Raw genomic sequence first — 22,976 nt, 5'->3', positions numbered from 1 at the left:
TCAGATGTCAAGTGAAATAAACTCCATCACACACACCAGCCTCCACTCTGTCCTCATTACCAGCCCCACCCAAAAACAGCCTCTGCTATTCCTGCCTGCAAGGGGAGGGAGAGCGAGGTCTGTGATCCCAAGGCACAAAGAACAGAGTTGGCTATATAGTGAGTATGGTGCAAGTACCTGCTGCACAAGCAAAATAACAGCTTGGGCAGCCAAGATGGCAGATGTGTGGAAATGCATGTGCAGTGCTGGGGATTAAACCCAGAGCCTTACACTTCATGTTCTTTTGGTAAACTATAGCCAACATGCAGTCGGGAAAGACTGAACCGGCCTGGATTACACACCTGTAATCCTGGCTCTTGGGGTATAGGCAGGAAGATCTGGAGTTGGACAAAAATAGAGACCAGACCTAAGGTGGCAGGGTGGGGGTGCAGTGCCAGGGGAAAAAGATGGATCTTGATTTGGGTCCAGGACAAAGGAGAGAATGTGCTTCTGTATTCAGATGCTCTCCACACTGTGACATCAGGCAGGACCAGGGCACTGTTAGATGGGGTACCCCCTTCCCCTGCCTAGTGGAAGGAGGCTGGAGTCAGGTAGGGCAAAGAAGACAAGAGCAAGCACACAGCTCGGGCACTAAGTCAAGTTCTTTACTTCCCAGAAGTGATGGCTAAGGGGAAGGGAGAGGAAGGCAGAGGAGGAAGACAGACAGAGCCAGAGAGAGCGAGGGGCGGGAGGGGACAGTGGACACTGTTCTGGTAAGTCTCAGGAGGCAAGTGCTCAAGGTAAAAAAGAGTCCTGGAGAATCGTCCGCAGCTGCGGAAAGGCCCTCGGTTTCCTTCTGTGAATCAGTCCTCGGGGAAGGCCGCCACCGCGCCGCCTCGCATTAAATAGTATGTACATCGCAGTCCCAGGCCGTGGGCGCAGGGAGGGGTCATTTCACCAGGGGCCGAGTTTTATCATCGTCACCACACTGGTGGGCTTTGTACTTTTTCACTTCTGCCATGTATTTAGCCCACGCGTCACCTTTATTTGTTAATACCTGCGAGAGGGGGCGCCAGGAGACCAACAAAAGCGGATGAATGAAGATGGGGAAGCCAAGATGCCAGGAACCATCCCCAGGATCATCCCCTTCCCCCCTCCCAAGGCCTTGGGTTGAAGGAAAGCACATGCAGGGCCAAGCTGTCGGGGGACATTGTGGGGAAACTCTGCCCACCACCCATGAGGCAGGGGCAGGAAGGGCAGAGGCTCACCCATCAGGAACCAAGACATGCCCCATTCCCCCTGCTCACCTCATCCTCCGTCTTCTGCTTCTTGGCTACTATTCCCGTCTTGAGGGCTAGTTTGTTCCCGCCTCTGCGCTTGCCCACCTGGGTGAAGGGACAGAAGACTGCAAGGGTTACAGGAGCCGGGCCAGCCCTGGGCGGTGCTGAGGCCCACTAGACCTTCCTAGCCCGGCCTGGCAGCCCGGCCCGTCTCCACTGGGTGCCCAGCTCCACCAGCCGGCCGACCTGCGCAGCAATCAGAGGAGCACACTCGACTCAGCGCCTGCCCTGGCGGGGGCCCCATGCCAAGGCAATCCTAGTCCCGGGCTGCCCTCCCACAACTCTGCATCCCTTTATTGAGCACCTACTGTATGCCGAGCCCTGTAAATACAGGAGTCATTGTCTTGCACCTTCCCAGAACCATTTTACAGCCCTGGAAGGGCAGATCAGGCTCCTACCGCCAGATGGAACTGAGCCATCGGTCATCACCCTGAACCTTGCCCAGGGGACACTAATTCCCTTGCCCTCAACCTGACCTGACACTGTAGGGGGAGGGAGGGGTTGTGTGTGTGCCTACAATGACCCCTCAATTACTGTGACAAGGACAGTAGCAACAGTGACAACTAGTGTTCCTCCAATCCTCGAACTGTCATAGCTACTCAGGGACCTGACACACACTCCTTCCTCAGGAAAAAAAGAAAAAATACACTGGATTTTCACCATCCTCTCCTCTTCCCTTGCCTGGAGGGGCTTCCTGTATGTCAGAGCCAGCCATTTCAACCAGGTACCAAGTATTGCTAGGACTGTCCCTCCATTCCTGATACAGTGCTGGGAATTGAACCCAGGGGCTTCCCACATGCTAAGTACTCAGTTACCAAACTACATCTCCAGGCCACACAGCCACTTTTTTCTTGGTGCCCGGACTGGGGCTTGAACTCAGGGCCTAACCTCTGTCTGTTAGTTTGCTCAGTCAAGGTTGCCTGATGCTCTCCTACTTGAGCCACAGCTCCACTTTCAGCTTTTTGGTGGGAGTTAAGAGTCTCACATACTTTCTTCAAACTGAAACTGTGATCCTCAGGCTCTTGAGTAGTTAGGATTACAGGCATTAGTCACTAACACCTGGTTCCCAGACATATATACACATATAAATTATTATATATTTTGGTCTCAATCCTGGGGGGGGGCTTGAACTCAAGGCCTGGGAACACTACTACTTGAACCTCAGCTCTACTTAAATGGCAGTAAGAGTCTCATGGACTTTCCTGCAAGGTTGGCTTCAAACCACAACCCTCAGATCCTCATACACCCATTTTTACCAGATGAAAAAAGCTGAGGTTTGCTCCAAACCCAGAGATGGATCCCAGCCCTGACCCTCCCCCACCCCAGTCTGTTATCCTCAAACCAACATGGATGTCAACAGCAGAGACAAGCTCGGGGCTAACAATCTGTATACATCTCATTAATTCAATCTGGAAAGTCTCAACCTGGCGCTGACATTTTGAACTAGATCGTTCTTTGTTGTCCTATGCATTGTCAAGAAGCAGAGTCCCTGGCTATTGCCCATAGATGGCAACTCCTCCGGTTTTATCACCCAAACATGTCTCCAGACTTTGCCATGTGTGTGTGGGGGGGGGGAGAGGAAATGGTCTTTGAGGTATCCCTGCTTTAGCTCTTCCTATAAGACAGAGATCAACTCACTGGGAAGGGGAAAAAAAGAAAGAAAAAAAAATTGATGTCTTTTAATGCCTAGCACACGGTAAGGTACCCCAAAACCGGACAGTGTGTCGATCAATGCAGTTCAGAGACGTCAAGCGCACATCCTAAGGTCACACAGCGGCCCGAGCCTTCACCCAGGTAGATCAGACTCGGGAGTTTTTAACTTGCTCCCCGCTCCGCTTCCTGCAGTTATGGGGGTGCTGCTAGTATCCCAGTCTGTGTGCCACTCGCACATGCGATCTGGGTAGCTAGGATTTTCTCTATGCCTAGAGTGAAGCTTCGAGCGCAAACTCTCCGGTTCTCCCTCGGGTAGGATCTGGGGGCGCCCGCTCCCGCCGCCCCCCGCCCCGCGCCCCCTCTCGTCGGGAACCCAGGCTCCACACCCTCAGCGGGGTGACCGGGAGGGTCCCCCCTCATGGCGGCGGGGTGTGGGCCTGGACCTCGACCCCTCTCCGCGGGACCCGTCTCCCCCGGTGCCCGGGCCGGGCCTGGCGCCGGCGCCCGCCCCCACCCCCGCGGCTCCTTACGAAGCTGAGTGTGGGGCCCGGGCCGCCCTTCCTCTTCGGATCCCCGGGGCCCCCGGCGGTGGAGGCCGGCTGGTCGGGTCTCGGCGGGCCCGGGGGCGGCTCCTCCTGTCGCTGCCGCTGCTCCTCCTCCATCTTCCGCTTGAACAGCTCCAGGAAGCTACCATCGTTGGCGAACAAGTTCACGCCGCCCGACACAGGGCTCGAACCGGCGCCCGACACCTCCTCGTCCCCGCTCTCGGGTGACGTTCCTGGCCCCGACTCAGCCCATCGGCTCCCGCCGCCGCCCGCGGGGCCTGGCGCCTCCCGGCCTGGAGGCTCCGCCCGTCTCCCTCGGGCAGCCATCTTGTCGCCAGGTGCCGCGCAAAGGACTCTGGGAAGGCCACTCCGGCCCCGCGCTTGGCGCCCGACTGTCAGGGTCCGGAGCAGTGCATGCCGGGAAGGAGACGTACGGGCCTAGAAACCTCCGCAGAGGGGGCGGGGCCGAAGCGTCGTAGCACGCAAGGGGCGTGGCGTCGCGAGGCCCCGCCCCCTGGGTTTCAAACTCCAGTCCGACTCAAGTTGGCGTTTCGCGGGCACACGCTGGTCCGGGACTGCATGGTCGGCGCGCACTGGGACTGTCAGCTGGTGTTCCCAACTGGAATTCCCGCAAGGTGCTGGAAGCATTAGCTCAAAGCCCCCATCTGCCACCAGGAATAATCTTTGTGAGTGAAAGGGCCCCGTTTGGGACTGTATATTCATTCAACGGACACATCGGATCTCAGGTTATTTCATAGGCTTCAAAAGGCACATCTAAACTGGGACACCCTCCACTGGCTGAAAATGGCCGCTTTTCTAGGTTTGGCTCTTGTATCTGGGAATAGAACACAGCTGGCTCCGTGGAGCTGGAGACGCCAATAAATACGGTCATTTTATGGCCTGAGATAATTCTAAGCTGAGTCGGGCCCCTCTCCCCACGCCCGCCTCCCGAAGGGTTAAAGATTGCAATCGGGGACTCTGCTCGTATTCCTTCTATATCAGGGGTTCAAGGCAAAAGGGAATTCGCTGAACTTGGAGTTACCTACCCTCCATCAGGAATGCCAGGATCAAGGGGGTTTTTAGGAACACGAGCCCCTTCTACAAGGAACATGGATGCAGGTAGAAATTCGGCCCAGCATGGGGGGTTCGGTGCCTAGTGAACTGTAGTGTATGGAATCTGCCCACACCTGGAGTCCTCAGCCCGGAGACCTGTCCAGATGTTTCGTAGCCAATTGAACGACCGAGGTCGGCACACCTAACGCGGAGCTGGGGCGCAGCCTACAGCCTAGGAAGAAGTGATCCGACAGGAAGATGGAGCCCGGGCGGCATCTCCGCGCCAACCTCACCGAACCAACTTGGCCTCCGCTGTTTGCCCGGTTGCTAAGGAGAGGACGGCGGCTCCCGCGACGTGATTGGTGGAAGTAAGAAAAGCGGTGGCCAATCAAAAGAGGGCGGGGAGATGTACGGGCCAATCAGAGGAGGGGAGTGACCCGGACCGTATCAATATGGCCACTAGGTAGGGGAATCGTGGAGAAATGCAGCCAAGAGGTCCGCGAGGTGAACGCCAGGACCACGACACCGTGACGCGACCGCGTGTACACGCTCCGGAGAGTTGCGCTACGACCTCGAGGAGTCACGCGGTGGGCACGCGAGGGACACGCTCGCCCCCCGCAGACGCGCCGCGTGGTGCGCTCCGCTTGATCACGTGAGCCGGTTCCAAGATGGCGTCGGGGGCGGCCGGGTGGGGGGTTGAGGCGGACGAGTTCGAGGATGCGCCCGACGTGGAGCCGCTGGAGCCGACGCTGAGCAACATCATCGAGCAGCGCAGCCTTAAGTGGATCTTCGTCGGGGGCAAGGGTGGCGTGGGCAAGACCACCTGCAGGTGAGGAGAGGCTGCGGTGGGCGCCGGGAAGGCGGGTGGGACGTACCACCGCGGCGGAGGGGACGCCGGGGTCCGCCCGGCTCCCCCCACGGGGAGCCGGCCCCGGAGCTGGCCGAGTCGGCGGCCTCCGGGGTGTCAACCGTAGGAACGATGGCCTCCAGCGGGCAGCCAGGCAGGCCGGCCGGCCTCTGAGTCGGCGGACCGCGCCTGTCGAGGCTTAGTTGCTGAACCCCGGGGAATCCAGCACGTGGGGGGGGTGGAGGGCAGAGGTGCACGTAGGTCCCTCCCGCACTCCCACGGCGCCCCACTTCGCCCAGAGTAGAGGGCAAGGGACCCCAGGGGCCAGTTATCCTACTGTGGGGGGGTGGGGGGAGGGCGCGTGATCAGACTCGGCATCCGCTGGAAGGTAAACGGCCCCCGGGGGGGGGGCCGGATTATCCTGAACACATGGACCTCAGGAACCTTTCGCTGTTGTGCGGGTCCTGGGGCTTGAATTCGGGGCCTGGGGACGGACCGTCCCTTAGCTTTTTCACTCAAGGCCGGCAGGTCTGCCACTTGAGCCACAGCTTCACGTTAGACTTTCTGATGGGCTAATTGGAGGTAAGACTTTCCTGTCCCCCTCCCTCCCCCCAGCTCTGAACTATTATCCTTGAACTTAGCAGGCAGGATGCAGAGAACCTCTTTACCCAGGGTTGGTTGAGAAAGAGTACACAGAAGTAAGCTATGGCCCCAGATGACTGGTTTAGGCCACTGGGTGCCTAGCAAAACAGTATCAGGCCAGGTTCCATCAACGACTAAACCTTATTTTCTACCCTCGCCCACCTCGTGGATCACAAGTGATGTCTGAGAGTATGTCCTAGAAGGAATTAAGGCTAAGCTTGCTAAGCCAGGTCTCGGCTCCTGGAGTCTCATATTTTTCCCTGATAGTACTGAGAGCAGTGCCCAACTCCTCACTCAACTTTCCACCTTTCCTTCCACAGCTGCAGCTTAGCAGTCCAGCTCTCCAAGGGACGGGAAAGTGTCCTCATCATCTCCACAGACCCAGCCCACAACATCTCGGATGCTTTTGACCAGAAGTTCTCCAAGGTGCCTACCAAGGTCAAAGGCTATGACAACCTCTTCGCTATGGTAAGTAAAGCAGGTCCACGCTTGTGACAGAGTTCTCTCTTGGGCACCAACCACTAACAACCCAGCAAGTCCTGGCCTATCTGTTTTCATCCCCCCTTCCTAACATACTCTCAGAGGAATGACTACAAATTCATTTAAGGAATGGGAAGAAGTAACTGAAGCAAAATAAGCAAAGCTAAAGAGAAATGAGACTTTGTTTGTTTGTTTGTTTGCTTGCTTTTTGTTTTTGTTTTTGTGGGTCATGAGGCTTGAACTCAGCCTGGGTGCTGTCCCTGAGCTCTTCAGCTCAAGGCTTACCTCCCTACCCTTGAGCCAAGCCTCACTTCCCATTTTCTAGAGATTAGTTGGAGATAAGAGTCTCAGGTCCTTTTGTGCCCAGACTGGCTTTGAACCTTGATTATCAGATTTCAGCTGCCTGAGTAGCTACGGTTACAGTCATGAGCCATCATGCCCTGTTGTAATGAGAAGGTATTCTTTTTTTTTTTTTCTTTTTTTTTTTTGCCAGTCCTGGGCTTGAGCTCAGGGCCTGAGCACTGTCCTTGGACTTTCTCAAGGCTAGCACTCTACCACTTGAGCCTCAGCACCATTTCCGGCTTTTGTCTATGTATGCAGTACCGAGGAATCGAACCCGGGTCTTCATGCATGCTAGGCAAACTCCCGGCCCCATGAGAAGGTATCCTTATTGTCAGCAGTGGAACTGAGTACTCTGCCATTTTTTTTCCTTCTTTCTTTTTTTAAATTTTTATTTATTTATTTTATTGTTGGGGTAATTTATAGAGGGGTGACATTACTTCTCACACCTTGATACCCCTTCTCGTGTTTTTGTCCCCATTTCCCTCCCCCCCACCCAAATATGGGATTTAGTTATTTTTCTGGTCATGGGGCTTGAACTCTGGGCCTGAGTAGCTAGGATTTCAAGCGTGAACCACCGCACCTGACCTGGCTTTTTCTTTTTTCCTTGTCCATCCTGGGGCTTTAACTCAAGGCCTACATGCTGCCCCTGATGTCCCTGAGCTTTCTGCTCAAGGCTAGCACTCTAGCACTTCACTTTGAGGTATAGTTCCACTTCTGGTTTTCTGGTGATTAATTGGAGATAAGAGTTTCACAAACTTTCCTGGCCAGACTGGCTTCAAACCTCAGTCCTCAGATCTCAGCATCATGAGTAGAATTGTAGGCATGAGCCACCAGCACCCAGACACTTCTGGCTTTTTGCAAGGTTAATTGAAGATAAGAGTCTCATAGACTTGTCCTGCCCAGGCTGGCTTGACACTCAGACTTTTAGATCTTAGCCTCCTGAGTAGGGAGGATTCCAGGCATGAACTATGGGCATCTGGCTCCAATGTTTTAATTGTCTTTTTTTTTTTTCCCTTTGTCTTGGGACTTGAACTCAGGGCTAGGACACTGAGATATTTTGCTCATGGACTAGCACTCTATAGTTAGAGCCACAGTTCTCCTTCTAGCTTTTTCTGGTAGCTAATTGGAAATATGAATCTTAAAAGACTTTCTTGACTGGGCTGGCTTTGAAACACCATCCTCAGATCTCAGCCTCCTGAAGAGCTAACATTCCAGGCGTGAGCCACTAGTAGTGCCCAGTGACAAGAGGTTTTTTTGTGTTGTCCAGGATGGCCTGGAATTCCTGAGCTCAAGCGATCCTTCTACTTCAGACTCCCAGGTAGCTAGCACTGCAGTACAGGTGTGTGCACCAGGGCTGGCTTTCCGAGGGTGTCTTTAAGAAAGCTGATGATCAAGCATATCTGATTGTTGATGAGAATGGTCCAGCAGTGATTTAGGCAGAGGATTGTCCCTAGGCAAGAAGAGCTCTGTACAGCACAGAACCAGAAGGTAGGTTCTTCCACGGTCAAGGGCCAGACAGAGAATTTCCAGGATGGAGATAAGGCAGGGCCTCAGCAGTCAATGGGACAGAAGGGTTTCAGGTGGAAAAAGACCCTAGATCAACACTTCTCAAAATAGAAGTGTGAGTGGAAACAGAGCAAGAAAGGAATGATTGACCATTTGTGTCCCAGCACCCCATTGCAGCAACACCAGACCTGGGGAGAAGCTGAGCAGGGGATTCCATTGGCAGCCGAAAGAAGAAAGAACAACCCACAGGCTCTGGGTTGCACAAATTTGACAGTCGAGAGGCCATTGGAGAGTGGGACCCATAGAGGTTTAAACATGGAGGCTGGTGTGGTGTGGTAGCTCATACCTATAATCCCAGCTATTTGAGATGCAGAAGCCGGAGGATCTTAAGTCCTAAGCCAGCCCCAGCAATGGTATTCAGAACATAGCTCAGAATCCAAAATGCACTCAAAAAGTCTACACGTGGCCAATCATAAGGCTTTGAGTTCAATCCCCGATACTAAAAAAAATAAAATAAAAAAAAAACCATACTGGCCAGATGCTAGTGGCTTATGTCTATAATTGTAGTTACTCAGGAGGATCCAGGTTCAAAGCTCAGGCAGACAAATCAAGAGACTCTTCCCTACAGTTAAGAGAGCACAAGGCCCTTAGTTACCATCCTCAGTAGGCAAAAAAGGAAAATAACCAGCTTGGTGCTAGTGGCTCATGTCTGTAATCCTCAATACTCCGGAGGCTGAGATCTGAAGATCAGAGTTCAAAGCCAGCCCAGGCAATAATGTCCATGAGACTCTTATCTCCAATGAACCACCACCAACAAGCTACAAATGGATCTGTGGCTCAAAGTGGCACAATTCAAGTCTTGAGCACAAAAGCTCAGGGACAGGGCCCAGGCCCTGAGTTTGAGCCTCAGGATTACTATACACGCACGCACGCGCGCGCACACACACACTATGTGGGGCGTGAAGAGAAAGGCATTACTAATAGCTCTGTTGTTCAAGGAAAGCTGCCTTAGAATGATCTGGAAGAGGTCAGGAACCAGCTTCTAGATTGAGAATGGTGTTTTTTGTTGTTGTTGTTGGTTGTGGGGCTTGAACTCTGGGCCTGGGCGTTATCCCTGAGCTCTTCAGCTCAATGCTAGTGTTCTACCATTTGAGCCACGCTGCCACTTCCAGTTTTCTGGTAGTTAATTGGAGATAAGAGTCTCACAGACTTTCCTGTCCAGGCTGGCTTTGAACCACCAATCCTCATATCTCAGTCTCCTGAGTAGCTAGGGTTACAGGCATGAGCTGCCAGCACCCAACAGGAAATGGTGTCTTAATACCCTGTGATAGATTTAAGTTTCCTTTTGGGGCCCCTAGCCCCATTTTGCAAATTACAGTTTGCCTTGTGTCCCCAAGCCAGGGCTGTGGCTCCGTGCAGGCCTGTGGTGGGACAGACGCAGGCTCCCTGCGGCGGCGCGGTGCCTGACTCTGGTCCCTTTGGGTCCCCAGGAGATCGACCCCAGCCTGGGTGTGGCCGAGCTGCCGGACGAGTTCTTCGAGGAGGACAACATGTTGAGCATGGGCAAGAAAATGATGCAGGAGGCCATGAGCGCCTTCCCGGGTATCGACGAGGCCATGAGCTACGCCGAAGTCATGAGGTCAGGCCCGGCCGTGTGTGGGCAGGGGCTAGATGGCGCGAGCGAGGCCAGGCCTGACCTTCCCCGTCTTCATCTCCCCTCAGGCTGGTGAAGGGCATGAACTTCTCTGTGGTGGTATTTGACACGGCGCCCACGGGCCACACACTCAGGCTGCTCAACTTCCCCACCATCGTGGAGCGGGGCCTAGGACGACTCATGCAGATCAAAACGCAGATCAGCCCCTTCATCTCCCAGGCAGGCCGGGCCCTCCCCCTCTAGTCCCCCTCCCCCGCTGCCCTCTTCCCCCAGTGGCTTGATAAGATAGTCCTGACTCAACCTCCTCCTCCTCCGCCCTCCCTGGTGCAGCCCAGCTGTGTGACCCCAGGCAGGTTGTTTTCCCTCTCTAGGCCTCAGTTTCCTCACAGCCACCAGAGTAGCCCTATAGTTTACCTGTGACTGTGCCCAGTACCTGTCTGTGATGTCAACGCGGGCCAGGCTTATAGATGAGGAAACTGAGGCTCCAGGAAGTCAGGCAGAGGTCTGTCTTAGCCACAGTTGGCCCAAAGCGGTAGCGCTGGGATTAGACTCACCCCAGGAGCCATTGCGGGGCCTCTGCAAGTGACCACCAAGAGATGGTGAAGTCCCACACACAGCTGCGTCTCTTGAGCTCCCCAGTCTGGGGTTTTTCTGGGCCCCAGGTAAGTGGGGACTCTGCCTTCTCCTCAGATGTGCAACATGCTGGGCCTGGGAGACATGAACGCAGACCAGCTGGCCTCCAAACTGGAGGAGACGCTGCCCGTCATCCGCTCTGTCAGCGAACAGTTCAAAGACCCTGTGAGTCGGGGGGTGGCACCCAGGCCAGGAGGAGGGGCACCAGGCCCGGCCCCCCCTCTCACCGCCCTCTGTGATGCACTGTAGGAGCAGACAACCTTCATCTGCGTGTGCATCGCCGAGTTCTTGTCCCTGTACGAGACGGAGCGACTGATCCAGGAGCTGGCCAAGTGCAAAATTGACACCCACAATATCATTGTGAACCAGCTCGTCTTCCCCGACCCCGAGAAGCCCTGCAAGATGTGTGAGGCCCGCCACAAGATCCAGGCCAAGTATCTGGACCAGGTATGCCCACCCTGTCTCACGCTGTGTATGGGGGGGGGCTGGTGGTGGAGGGGGCTGGCTTCAGACCACGACCCTCCTACTCACGCTTGTCAAATGACTAGAAATGAAAGGCATGAATCACTACCTGGCTTACTGACTGAGATGGGTCTCAGGAATGGATCCTCCTGCCTCCTGAGCAGCCCGGATTCCAGAAATGATCCATATGAGCTGCACAACTTGGTCCATTGATTTATTTTTTCTCTCTCTCTGACCCTCCTATCCTTTGTCCCCACTTCACATCCTCTGGCCTCACCTAGGTACCTGGATCCCAGGGAAACAGGTGGTCTTGTCCAGGGGTCCCCATACCCACCAGCCCCAAGCTCACTTAGGGCTCCGTGAGGCCCCCAGCCCAGGCCCATCGTGTCCTTCTCCTCTGATGGCTGCTTCCTGCCCTCTGTCCCCACTGCAGATGGAGGACCTGTATGAAGACTTCCATATCGTGAAGCTGCCACTGCTACCACACGAGGTGCGGGGGGCAGACAAGGTCAACACCTTCTCTGCCCTCCTTCTGGAGCCCTACAAACCTCCCAGCGCCCAGTAGCACCGCATCGACCCCCGCTGCTGCCATTCCACACCCACACTCCCCACTGGGACAGAGTTTGCACAAAGTCCCCCATACTACTGGGGAGACCTGTGGGGGGCTGGAAGGCAGGGAGGGGGGTCCGTTCCCCCTGGTGGGGCTGAGGGGCTTGCAGTCGCCCCCTCCTCTCCCTGTCTCTCGCTCCTCAATAAAATGATCTTACAGAGCTGCGTTTGTGGATGGATCCTGGGAGCTGTACAATGCCCAGAAGCAGTGCATCTGGGGATGGGCGGGGGGGGGGGGCTTCATTCCCAGCCCCTTTCTGGCAGAGGGGTGTGTGTGTGTGCGCGCTTGTGTGTGTGTGTGTGTGCTGGCTGTCTTGGAAGGTGGATGCTTTGTTCTAGCTTTGACTAGATAGCCCCTGCTGGGCATCAAAGCCTTCCAGTGGAACCCAGGTGGGGCTGGAGCTGGGGTGTGGGAATGTGGAGTCCCAGGCTGGTGGGGAGCGGATTAAGCCGGCAGCAGGCCCAGTATTGCCTGCTGTTTGGTTTGGGAATTAGTGGGCGCCCTGGGCTGGGGTTGGGCTTGCCAGGCTGGGGATTAAGAATCTCCACCACCACCACCCCAACTCCTGCCCTTCTCAGTGAAGACCTTGGAAGATGATTAGGGGGACCCCATGGTAGAGGATTCCAGCTGGAAGGGACCACAAAGGCTGGGTCCATATCCGGAGGGCCCCCTTGCTAGATATACCTCCTGCTACTTGAGGGTTGTAAATGGGGTTCCCCAGACACTTGGCACATGCATATGAAAGGTACCTAGGTGGTGCCCTTGACCTGCCCTCTCCTGCAGCTGCCAACTCCTGGGTAGCAGCCGTCATCCCTGCCAGGCAGACTCCAGACTCAGCATGACCTTGAATGTTTGCGAGTCCCAAGCCTGGAGCTCTTGAGTTGAGGGGGGCAAATGTGGGGGTGTCTAAGACGTATGACTCAGGAAGTGGTATTCATGGTATACACACCCAAAGTCAGGGCGTGCCAGAGTGTGCGTGTAGGGGAACCCAGCCACGAGCCTAGACATGTCCCCCAACACTGCAACCCTGAGGGGTGTGTACAAGCAAATGTGTATGGGCATGTTGGGGTGGTGTACATAAACAAGTGGGGGCGTGGATGAAGACCCCAGGCTCTGGACTCGCTGCCTAGGTTCGGATCTCAGCTGTTCCAGCAAGCTGTATGTTCTGAGCCAGGTTCCTTACTTGCCTATTTGGATAATGAGACTAAGCCCTCAATACTTCACTCTGTGCACCCACAAACAGCCTTTGAGATAAAGCGTGAAAGAATTGTACAACAGCATCAGGCACAGACGTGCCAGGGACTGTTTGTTATGATTTGATGTTAAGATGATCAACCGTGAAGTTGTGAGGGCAGCCTGCCCATCTGTCCCATGGGGGGGTCTAAGGAGGGAAGTCGGGGTAGAGGGGACCCCTAGTAAGGCCAGGACAAATCCTACAACCTGGGGACAACTGGTGTGAGAATGTCCAGCTTTTGGGTCCTGTGCCACCACCTCAGGTCGCCTTCTTTTCCAGGGTTTATAGACTGTCCAGCAGCTGGACAGCGGAGACACGGGTCTGAGGGTGGCCAGTCTAAGCCGGATCCTAATTACCCGAGGCGGGGCAAACATCTGCCAACCTGAGAACACAACGTCCTGGCGTGCTGGGCCCCTGGGTGGTGCTGAGTGGAGTCATACGCCAGTCCTAGCACACAAAGGGTGCATACAAAGAGTTGGTGAACTTTTGGGGCAACCCCCCCCCCAAGCTCAAAATGACCCCTGAGCCTCTGCCCTTCCCACACCTGTCCCTGCATCAACATCTTTGGGGTTACAAAACAGAGCAGATGCCTTTTGTGCCTGACCAAGAATGTGCCCCCCCACGCCCCTTGGTAGGTGTGCCGCTAAAGAGTTAGCATCTGTCTGGTATCTGTGCCAAATATAGGGACAGGGACTTCTGTCCCTGAGTTTATGTGTTCATAGCAATGCTGATTGTCTGAGACACAGTGCGTGTCTAGATGTGTTTGCACACAACACAGCAGGAGGGAGAGCTGGGGAGGGGCAGGCTTGAGTGTGTTCATTTCCCTTAAATGCTGGTGGGTTTCACGAGCTTATACACAGCTGGTGAGACAGGAAAGGAACAAAGTCTGCACAGAGTGAGGGACTTTTTTTTTTTTTTTTAAACCAGTGCTGAGATGGAATTCCAGGTCCTTCTACCACTGAGCTCCATCTTGAGTTTGTAAATCCTTTTGGTGCCCCCCCCCCTCTGCCAGTCCTGGGACTTGATCTCAGGGCCTGAGCACTGTCCCTGGGGCTTTCTCAAGACTAGAGCTCTACCACTTGAGCCATAGCACCACTTCCAGCTTTTTCTACATATATGATACCAAGGAATTGAATCTGGGTCTTCGTGCATGCTAGGCAAGCACTCTACCACCAGGCCAAACTCCCAGGCCCCCCCCCTCCCTCTCCCTCTCTCTTGCTTGTGGGACTTGCTTGTGGGTGCTGTCCCTCAACCAGTCTGTGCTCAAGGCTAGCACTCTACCACTTGATCCACAGGGCCATTTCTGGCTTTCAAGTGATGAATTGGAGATAAGAGTCTCACAGGGACTTTTCTGCCCTGGATGGCTTCAAATCCGGGTCCTCAAATCACAGCCTTCTGAGGAGCCACCAACACTGGCTCTATTTTTTCTTTCAGGCTTGAACTCAAAGCCTGGGTATGACCCCTTAGCTTTTTCACTCAAGACTGGTGCTTTGCCACTTGAGCCACAGCTTTTTTGGTGGTTCACTGGAGATAAGAGTCTCACAGACTTTCCTGCCTGGACTGGCTTTGAACTTTTGATTCTCAGATCTCAACCTCCTTGATATATATGCACATTTGTCAACACCCTGAATACATCTCTGTCCAGGAGAAATCAGAATTCCGTCCTTCATGTGAATGCATGTGTATGTGTATTGATTGCGTGAAGGAATTCTGGGCGCTGAGTGGGCTCCCGTCACCCCGTGTGTCTGTATGGACCAAGTACCAGAACATTCATACAGGGTCCCTCTGCCTTATAATCTACCTGTTTGGGGTAGTAGGCTAGGTATGATTTGTGCTTTGAAAGTCTTCCTGACAGCCTCTGTTTCATTGTAATTGTGGTAAGTGAAGCAAAACTGGATTTCTCTTTTTTTTCTTTCTTTCTTTTTTTGTCACTTGTGAGGCTTCAACTCAGGGCCTGGGCACTGACCCTGAATTTTTTCTTTGCCAGTCCTGGCTTGAACTCAGGGCCTGAGCACTGTCCCTGGGCTTTCTCAAGGCTAGATAGAGCTCTACCACTTGAGCCATAGCACCACTTCTGGTTTTTTCTATGTATGTGGTACCGAGGAATTGAACCCGGGTCTTCGTGCATGCTAGGCAAGCACGCTACCACTAGGCCACATTCCCAGCCCTGTACCTGAATTCTTTTTTTTTTTTTTTTTTTTGCCAGTCCTGGGCTTGAGCTCAGGGCCTGAGCATTGTCCTTGGACTTTCTCAAGGCTAGAGCTCTACCACTTGAGCCTCAGCACCACTTCTGGCTTTTTTCTATGTATGTGGTACTGAGGAATCGAACCCGGGTCTTCGTGCATGCTAGGCAAGCACTTTAACCACTAGGCCAACCTCCCGGCCCCCCTGAATTCTTTTCTTTTTCTTTTTTTGCTAGTCTTGGGGCTTGAACTCAGGGCCTGAGCACTGTCCTAGAGCTTTTTCAAGGCCACAGCTCTACCGCTTGAGCCACAGCACCACTTCTGGCTTTTTCTATGTATGTGGTACTGAGGAATCAAACCGGGGTCTTCCTGCATGCTAGGCAAGCACTCTACCACTAGGCCAAACTCCTGGCCCCTGTCCCTGAAATGTTTTTTTTGCTTAAGGATAGCTGTAGCTCTCTACCACTTTGAGCCACAATATCACTTCTGGTTTTCTGGTAGTCAATTGAAGATTAGTCTTTCTCTGACTTTCCTTCCCCTGGCTGACTTTGAACCAGGATCCTCAGATCTTAGCCTCCTGAGTAACTAGGATGACAAGTGTGAGTCACCGGTGCCCTGATCTTTTTCCATATATTTCCTTTTCTTTCTTTTTTTTTTTTTTTCTTTGTGTGCTGATCCTGAGACTTGAACTGAGAGAGATTGAGTGCTGTCTCAGAGCTTTATTGCTCAGGGCTGGTGCTCTTACCACGTGAGCCACAGTTCCACTTGAGGCTTTTTTTATTATTATTATTGGAAATAAGAGTCTCAAAGACTTTCCCTTCTGGGACTCACTTTGAACCAAGATCCTCAGGTCCCAGCCTCCTGAGCTGCTAGGATTTACAGGCCATGAAGCTGAATGTCTGTCTGGGTCTACCATGTATAAACCCGGTGATGGTGATTACTGGTAAAGGTGGAGAGCAGTCACCCCACCTCTCTGAGCTGGAAAGAAAAGGCATCCGGGCCCCTTCCCCCTTCTCATCCCTCCCCCAGTTCTCTATTCCCAACACCTCAGGCTGGCCAGAAGAGGGAGGGAGACCAGGAGGAGTGAGAGAGGACAGACAGATTTCTCCACCTTCCCCAGGGGACAAACTGGCGGGGAGCTTCTCCAAACAATCGCCAGGCTGCCTGTGTGCTGCGGGCCGGGCCTGGGAGGGGCTGCCCACGCCCACTCCCCCAGCCCCCTCCCGCCCAGGGGCTGCCGCCAGCCCCACCCAGCCCTGAAGCCAGCCTCCCATTCAGTCTCTGTCCCTGGGTGTCCCCACGCCAGTCACCCTCCAAACAGGTGAGCAGAGCCTCGGCTGGCTGGAGAGGTTTAGAAGGACCCGGGGTGGGGTGGGGGTCGGGGGCTGGCAGGGTAGGGGAGGAAGGGTCATGGTGGACCCGGTTGGGGACTGAGCCAGGATGATTGGGGGGGAGGGGGTGGGACAGGCTGAAGGTGTGGGGGACCCGGAGGCCGAGGGCTTCCACCAGCTGAGAGAGGAGTGAGCAAGTCCAAAGGTGGAGGGTGGGGGGAGATTCCAAGAACTGGAAACTGAGGCCTGGGGGACCGAAGGAGTGGAGAGACTGCGTGGGGTGTAGGTGGGGGATCGGGTGGAGGGGGCCGGGGTGGGGATGGCTGGGGACCTAAAGGTGTCAGAACTGGACATACTGGGGAATCGAGGGCTGGGAGAGGGGGTCGAAGACGCCGACCGCGACTGGGAGGGGGTCGGACGCTGGGGTGGAAGGGGCGGGGAGCCTGGGTTAGAGCGAGGGGGGGGGCTGGGTGCGGCCAGCCGGGGCAGGGAGGGCACCGTGCGCTCCGTCCGCTTCCCCGGCCTCGTCCCCGCCCCAGGTCCTCCCCGGGGCGCCGCCGCGATGACCGTCACCTACACCGCCCGGGTGGCCAACGCGCGCTTCGGCGGCTTCTCGCAGCTGCTGCTGCTGTGGCGAGGCAGCATCTACAAACTGCTGTGGCGGGAGCTGCTCTGCTTCCTCGGCCTCTACATGGCCTTGAGCGCCGCCTACCGGTGAGGACCCCGGGGCGGCTGCGGGGGGCGAGGGGGCGGGGGGGGGGAGGCTGGGGCCGGAGGGGGGGGCGGGGGAGGGACCTCGGGGACCCGGGAACGGGGATCACCCCCCTCCTCCGCCCCCCCCATCCCGCAGCTTCGTGCTGGCTGAAGAACAGAAGCGCTACTTTGAGAAGCTTGTCATTTACTGTGACCAGTACGCCAGCCTCATTCCGGTCTCCTTCGTGCTCGGTGCGCTGGCAGCCCCTCGGGACACCCCCTCTCTCACCCCCATCCCCCAAGTCCCTGAGCACCCCAATCCCATGCAGGCCTCCCTTAAAGATCACACACACACACACACACACACGCACATGCAACCCTGACCCTCACAGCTATCCACACGCTCAGGTCTGTGTGCATGAGGTTGCTCTCCCTCAAAATGCATCACGGCTGGAGTCCAAGGACTCCACGTTCCAAGGAGGCAACACAACTCCAGTGAGAATCCATCGGATCCGTTCTCCCAAGTCAACTCTGAAAAATGTTTGTCTCTGTCTCTGTCTCTTTATCAGTGGTACTGGGGGTTGGGCTTTGCTCACTCATTCTACATTTTTTTTTTTTTTTGCTCACAGCTAATGCTCTACCTACTCATCTTGTTTTTGTGGGGGGGCTTTTTGTAGTGTGTGTGTGTGTGTGTGTGTGTGTAACCTGGAGTGTGAACTTGGGGCCTGGCTGCTGTCCCTGAACTCTTTACTCAAGACTAGCATGCTTTTATTATTATTATTATTATTATTATTGTAATGTGTAGAGGGGTTACAGTTATATTTGCCAGATAGTAGGTGCCTTACTTCTCACACACTGCTACCCCTTCTGTTCTCAAGGCTAGCACTCTTACACTTGAGTCACACCTTCACTTCCGGTGGTTAATTGGTGATAAGAGTCTCAGACTTGGGAGGGTGTGGTGGCTCAGGCCTGTAATCCCAGCTACTCAGGAGGCTGCGATCTGAGGATCTCGGTTCAAAGCCAGCCCGAGCAACACAAAGCCCAGAGATTCTTCTCTCGAATTAATCACTGGAAACAGGAAGTGGGGCTGTGGCTCATGTGTAAGACCGAAACCTTGAGCTGAAGAGCTCAGGGACAGTACCCAGGCCAGAGTTCAAGTCCCATGACCGCCCCCTCCAAAAAATAATTTTTAAAAAAAGAGCCTCACAGACTTTCCTGCCCCAGCTGGCCTTGAAGCACCATTTTGAGATTTAAGCTGTCTGAGTAGCTAGGATTATAGGCATGAACCACCAGTCACATGGCTTGGTTCATTCATTCATTCATTCATTCATTTTATTTCTGATTAATAGGATGTAAGAGTCTTGCTGATTTTTCTGCCCTGGCTGGCAGATCCTAAAACCTCAGCCTCTGGAGTAATTAGGATTACCCAGGGACACTACTATGGAGCACCCAGCTGGAAAGACATGTCTTTCACAAGTCCTGACCTCAAGCCCCCTCCCTTCCCCAGAGACTTCATATGACCCCCGCCCCCTCTACCTACCCACATAGATGAGGTGACCAGCCTGCCCCTGTCTAGCTGTTGGAGTCCTGTGTTGAGCCCAGATCCTGCGCCTCCGCTGCCATGGTCTGGGTGCAGGATCTGGGTCTCCAATCCCATCCTGGCATCCCGGTCCTCCAATCCCAGGTGCCTTCCGAGCAGCCAGGGTGACCGCAGCCTCCAGTGACCCCGGGACTGGACCACCAACGTCTCAGACCAGGTGGTCAGGATGCCCAGCCTGGCTCGGGTGTCCTTCTATCGTCCCTCTTCCACGACTCTGAGGATTCCTCCCCATTTTCCGGGTTACCCGCCCTTCCCCCCTCCCCTGCAGGCTTCTACGTGACGCTGGTGGTGCACCGCTGGTGGAACCAGTATCTATGCATGCCGCTGCCCGACGCGCTCATGTGCGTGGTGGCGGGCACGGTGCACGGGCGCGACGACCGAGGTCGGCTCTACCGGCGCACGCTCATGCGCTACGCCGGCCTCTCCGCCGTGCTGATCCTGCGCTCGGTCAGCACCGCCGTCTTCAAGCGCTTCCCGACCATAGACCACGTGGTGGAGGCAGGTGGGTTCCCCAGAGAGGGGTGAGGCTGGGCTGGAGGGCGGAGCTTTATGGGGGCGTGGCTACGGCGGGGAAGGGCGGAGCTGATTGGGCCTCGTCGTGGGGGCGGGGCTGGGTGGGCGTGGTCGGGACGAGGGGCGGGGAGGTTGCCTTTAAACACGCCCCCCTCCAGGATTTATGACCCGGGAGGAGCGCAAGAAGTTCGAGAACCTGAACTCTTCCTATAATAAATACTGGGTGCCCTGCGTGTGGTTCTCCAACCTGGCAGCCCAAGCCCGGCGCGAGGGCCGCATCCGCGACAACAGCGCCCTGAAGCTGCTGCTGGAAGTGAGTGGCATGAGTGGAAAACTCTGCCCCCCACCTCCGTAGGGTGCCAAGGACAGCCTGCCGCTCACCCCCAGGCCAATTCCGGGCTACCTCTAGGTCCACCATATCGTCTTTCCAGGTGGATCCCCCTCACTAAATACCTCAGAAGCCCACTTCCATCCCCCACGAGGTGACCACCCACCTCCATCCCCAGCACCCACACTTAGCCCGTAGTTCTGACCCCCCCTTCATGACCTGTCTCCCCCCCCACCCCCCCAGGAGCTGAATGTGTTTCGGGGCAAATGTGGGATGCTCTTTCACTACGACTGGATTAGTGTCCCCCTCGTCTACACCCAGGTAAGCTTTCCCTTCGGGGTCTCTTTATATTCGGTGTCACAGGCTCCATCCTTGGCTGGACACCAGTGCTCACACCTGTTATCCCAGCCACTCAGAAGGCTGAGGCTGAAGGGTTATAGATTGAAGCTAGCCCAGGCAGGAAAGTCTGTGAGACTCACTTCTAATAATCCAGCAAAAAGCCAGAAGTAGGGGCCGGGAGTTTGGCCTGGTGGTAGAGTACTTGCCTAGCGTGCAGGAAGCCCTGGTTTTGATTCCTCAGAATCACATATATAGAACAAGCCAGAGTGGTGCTGTGTCTCAAGTGGTAGAGTTCTAGCCTTGAGAAAGCCCAAGGACAGTGTTCAGGCTCTGAGTTCAAGCCCCAGGATTGGCAAAAAAGAAAAGCCAGAAGTAGAGGCATGATTCAATGACAGCCCTAATCCCTCAGTTCAGGCCCTAGTGCTAGCACCGAGTAAATAAATACAACTCCATCCTAGCTCTGCTGTCCCAGTGACTTTTTTGCAGCAGGGAGAGGATAAACTCTAACCTGGCCTACCATCCCCCCCTCCCCGCCCTCTCCCCCCCCTCAGGTGGTGACCATTGCCGTGTACAGCTATTTCCTGGCTTGCCTGATTGGTCGTCAGTTCCTAGACCCAGCCCAGGGCTACAAAGACCACACTCTGGACCTGTGCGTTCCCATATTCACCTTACTGCAGTTCTTCTTCTATGCTGGCTGGCTCAAGGTTAGTGGGTACCCCTCCCCAAACCAGAACCTGGGATGAGATGAGGCATGGGAGGCTCTCAAGGCTCCACTTCCCTCCCTCCCCCCCTTCTCCTCCCTCCCCCCCTTCTCCTCCCTCCCCCCCTTCTCCTCCTCCCTCAGGTGGCCGAGCAGCTCATCAACCCGTTCGGAGAGGACGATGACGACTTTGAGACTAACTTTCTCATTGATCGCAACTTCCAGGTGAGCTGGCAAAAGCCACCCGGGCCTCCTCTCCCCGGCTGGCCCTTTTCTCCTCCCTGTGAGAGTCCATCCCACCCCGGCCCAGCGTGTGTCTGCATCCTCAGGTGTCGATGCTGGCGGTGGACGAGATGTACGATGACCTGGCCATGCTGGAGAAAGACCTCTACTGGGATGCGGCCGAGGCCCGCGCTCCCTACACGGCGGCCACGGCTTTCCTGCTGCAGCAGCCGTCCTTCCAAGGCTCCACCTTCGACATCGCGTGAGCGGCGAGGGGCGTGGCCTGGATGGGGGCGTGGCCGCGGGGCGGGGCCAGAGCGGGCGAGGCCTAGGGCAGGTTTGTCTCGGTGAGAGGAGTCGGGGGAAGCAGGCTAGTCGGGCTCGCGAGGCTCGGCTGTGTAAATGTAGTTCTTTAGAAGGTTGAGATCTGAAGATCCTGGTTCGAAGCCAGCCCCGGCAGGAAAGTCTGTGAGGCTCTTATCTCCAGTGCACCACTCAGAAAACGCCCAAAGAGGCTCTGTGACGGGTCACACTGACTGGAGGGGCCGGGCAGACCTAAAGGACCACTGAGGATCCGTGGGTGGAGCCAGAGAAAGCCTGGTGGCTGTCAATCAAGGGAACAGGGGAATGCTTGTGAAGCTCAGCGGTGGCAGCCTGAGACCCTGGGCTCCATCCCAGGAAATCACCCCCTCGCCCCCAAATAATAATAACAAGCAGGGGAGCAATGCCTTAGCGCTGCCCTATTATCATCCCCTCCCGCCCCCTCGCAGGCTGGCCAAGGAGGACATGCAGTTCCAGCGGCTGGACGGCGCGGACGGCCCCCTGGGAGAGGCGCACGGCGACTTCCTGCAGCGCCTCCTGCCGGCGGGCGCGGGAACGACGGGAGGCCTGCTGGGCCGCCGCCTGTCCCTGCTCCGCCGCAAGAACAGCTGCGTGTCCGAGGCCTCCAGCTGCGCATGCGCGGGCGCCCCCGACGGCGCGGCCCAGGACTGTGGCTGCGGGGACCCGCTACTTGACCACGGCCTGCGGGATCAGGAGCCCGAGTTGCCGGCGTGTCCTGAACTATCTGCTCCTACTCTTGGGTCCGCTGCTGATGCTTTTACTACCATGTCCGTCCCTGGGCCCCGGGTAGCAGCGCCACCCTGGCTACCCAGCCCTATTGGTGAAGAGGAGGAGAGTCTGGCCTGAGACCCTCCCTGAAATCAGGGCACCAAACACCTGCCCAGCGCACTGGTCTGTGTCTGCCTAAGCCCGATGTGCCTCCGTGGAACCCACTCCTCTTGTATCTGACCTGGGATTTGAACTCAGGGCCTGGCTACTGTCCCCATAGCTTTTGTATTTTTGCTCAAGCCTAGCGCTTTGCTATCTGAACCACACTTCCACGTCTGCAATTTTTTTGGGGGGGATGGTTAATTCGAAATGAGTCTCATAGAACTTCCCTGACCAGGCTGGGGAACCATGATCCTCAGATCTTCATCCCTGAGTGGACCCAGCACTGTGCTAAAGCCCAGAGATTTTTTTTTCTCCAGTTCCTTTGCAAAGGTGGTTGCCAGTTAACTGTGCACCAGGGGCCTTCCTGTGCTCTTCCAGCCAAACAGAAACACAAGAGCCTTGTTTCAAGGAAGAACCGAAATGTTATGATGACTTCAACGCATTTGGCCTATAGTAGGTGCTCAATAAACTTAGAGGATTATTTTTTACTCAAATAGTTAGTGTGCCTTCTCTTCCTAGATATTATTGAGGTATTGGGGATTGAACTCAGGGTGTCCCTCTTGAGAATCAGGCAACCATAGTTGAGCTGTGCCTCCAGTCTTGTATTTTGCTGGCATAGTCTCATGGCCTCTAAGTCTCCAGATTTCTATTTCCTGAGTAGCTAGAATACCAGCCTTAAACCCCCAGGCCCCAGCTCTTTCAGGATTTTTTTTTTTCCAGTTCAGTGGCTTGCACTCAGAGCCTGGGAACTGTTCCTGAACTCTTTTTTTTTTTTTTTTTTGCTCAAGCCTACTGCTCTACTACTTTCAGCCACAACACTATCTCTGGGGTTTTTTTTTGGTAGTTAATGAGCAATAAGAGTCTCAAGAATATTT

General features: G+C 55.2%; 3 protein-coding genes across 6 annotated transcripts; 2 read left to right on the top strand and 1 right to left on the bottom strand.

The window, feature by feature from the left end:
* Nucleotides 1-683: 683 nt before the first annotated feature.
* Trir (telomerase RNA component interacting RNase) lies at nt 684-3,915 on the bottom strand. Its single transcript, XM_090337645.1, has 3 exons — nt 3,503-3,915; nt 1,287-1,364; nt 684-1,036 (listed from the first exon to the last, which is right to left on the bottom strand). Exons 1-3 carry the CDS (start codon nt 3,842-3,844, stop codon nt 929-931), a joined length of 528 nt encoding a protein of 175 aa, XP_090193771.1. The 5' UTR covers nt 3,845-3,915; the 3' UTR covers nt 684-928.
* Nucleotides 3,916-4,117: 202 nt separating this feature from the next.
* Nucleotides 4,118-11,911, top strand: Get3 (guided entry of tail-anchored proteins factor 3, ATPase). 4 transcript variants are annotated; one of them, XM_090337391.1, is made up of 10 exons: nt 4,118-4,203; nt 4,520-4,938; nt 5,034-5,399; nt 6,380-6,527; nt 8,149-8,199; nt 9,878-10,026; nt 10,110-10,260; nt 10,732-10,839; nt 10,924-11,121; nt 11,570-11,911. In XM_090337391.1, exons 3-10 carry the CDS (start codon nt 5,239-5,241, stop codon nt 11,699-11,701), a joined length of 1,098 nt encoding a protein of 365 aa, XP_090193517.1. In that variant the 5' UTR covers nt 4,118-4,203; nt 4,520-4,938; nt 5,034-5,238; the 3' UTR covers nt 11,702-11,911. The 4 variants fall into 4 exon arrangements, with proteins under 4 accessions (XP_090193517.1, XP_090193528.1, XP_090193536.1 ...); XM_090337402.1 differs by lacking the exon at nt 4,118-4,203 and having other exon boundaries at nt 4,431-4,636; nt 4,735-4,938; XM_090337410.1 differs by lacking the exons at nt 4,118-4,203; nt 8,149-8,199 and having other exon boundaries at nt 4,443-4,938.
* Nucleotides 11,912-17,056: 5,145 nt separating this feature from the next.
* Nucleotides 17,057-22,077, top strand: Best2 (bestrophin 2). The gene is made up of 9 exons (XM_090337082.1): nt 17,057-17,208; nt 17,345-17,439; nt 19,056-19,289; nt 19,459-19,613; nt 19,872-19,949; nt 20,519-20,671; nt 20,812-20,892; nt 20,997-21,151; nt 21,660-22,077. Exons 1-9 carry the CDS (start codon nt 17,057-17,059, stop codon nt 22,075-22,077), a joined length of 1,521 nt encoding a protein of 506 aa, XP_090193208.1.
* The last annotated feature ends 899 nt before the right edge of the window (nt 22,078-22,976 follow it).

The sequence above is a fragment of the Megascapheus bottae genome, chromosome 1 (genome assembly GCF_031878675.1).
Source record: "Megascapheus bottae isolate mThoBot1 chromosome 1, mThoBot2.hap1, whole genome shotgun sequence".
Classification (NCBI taxonomy): domain Eukaryota; kingdom Metazoa; phylum Chordata; class Mammalia; order Rodentia; family Geomyidae; genus Megascapheus; species Megascapheus bottae.
Note: the sequence above shows the minus strand (reverse complement) of the source record. Positions and strands in the feature narration are given on the sequence as shown.

Excerpts from the sequence above, each read along its gene's own strand:
- Get3 (XM_090337391.1), top strand. The coding sequence starts at position 5,239 with ATGGCGTCGGGGGCGGCCGGGTGGGGGGTTGAGGCGGACGAGTTCGAG. Across the intron at positions 6,528-8,148 it reads ATGACAACCTCTTCGCTATG|GATGGCCTGGAATTCCTGAG; the intron begins GTAAGTAAAGCA and ends TGTGTTGTCCAG. Across the intron at positions 8,200-9,877 it reads CTTCTACTTCAGACTCCCAG|GAGATCGACCCCAGCCTGGG; the intron begins GTAGCTAGCACT and ends TTGGGTCCCCAG.
- Best2 (XM_090337082.1), top strand. The coding sequence starts at position 17,057 with ATGACCGTCACCTACACCGCCCGGGTGGCCAACGCGCGCTTCGGCGGC. Across the intron at positions 19,290-19,458 it reads AGACCACGTGGTGGAGGCAG|GATTTATGACCCGGGAGGAG; the intron begins GTGGGTTCCCCA and ends GCCCCCCTCCAG. Across the intron at positions 21,152-21,659 it reads GGCTCCACCTTCGACATCGC|GCTGGCCAAGGAGGACATGC; the intron begins GTGAGCGGCGAG and ends GCCCCCTCGCAG.
- Trir (XM_090337645.1), bottom strand. The coding sequence starts at position 3,844 with ATGGCTGCCCGAGGGAGACGGGCGGAGCCTCCAGGCCGGGAGGCGCCA. Across the intron at positions 1,365-3,502 it reads CGGGCCCCACACTCAGCTTC|GTGGGCAAGCGCAGAGGCGG; the intron begins GTAAGGAGCCGC and ends CCCTTCACCCAG. Across the intron at positions 1,037-1,286 it reads AGCAGAAGACGGAGGATGAG|GTATTAACAAATAAAGGTGA; the intron begins GTGAGCAGGGGG and ends CCCCTCTCGCAG.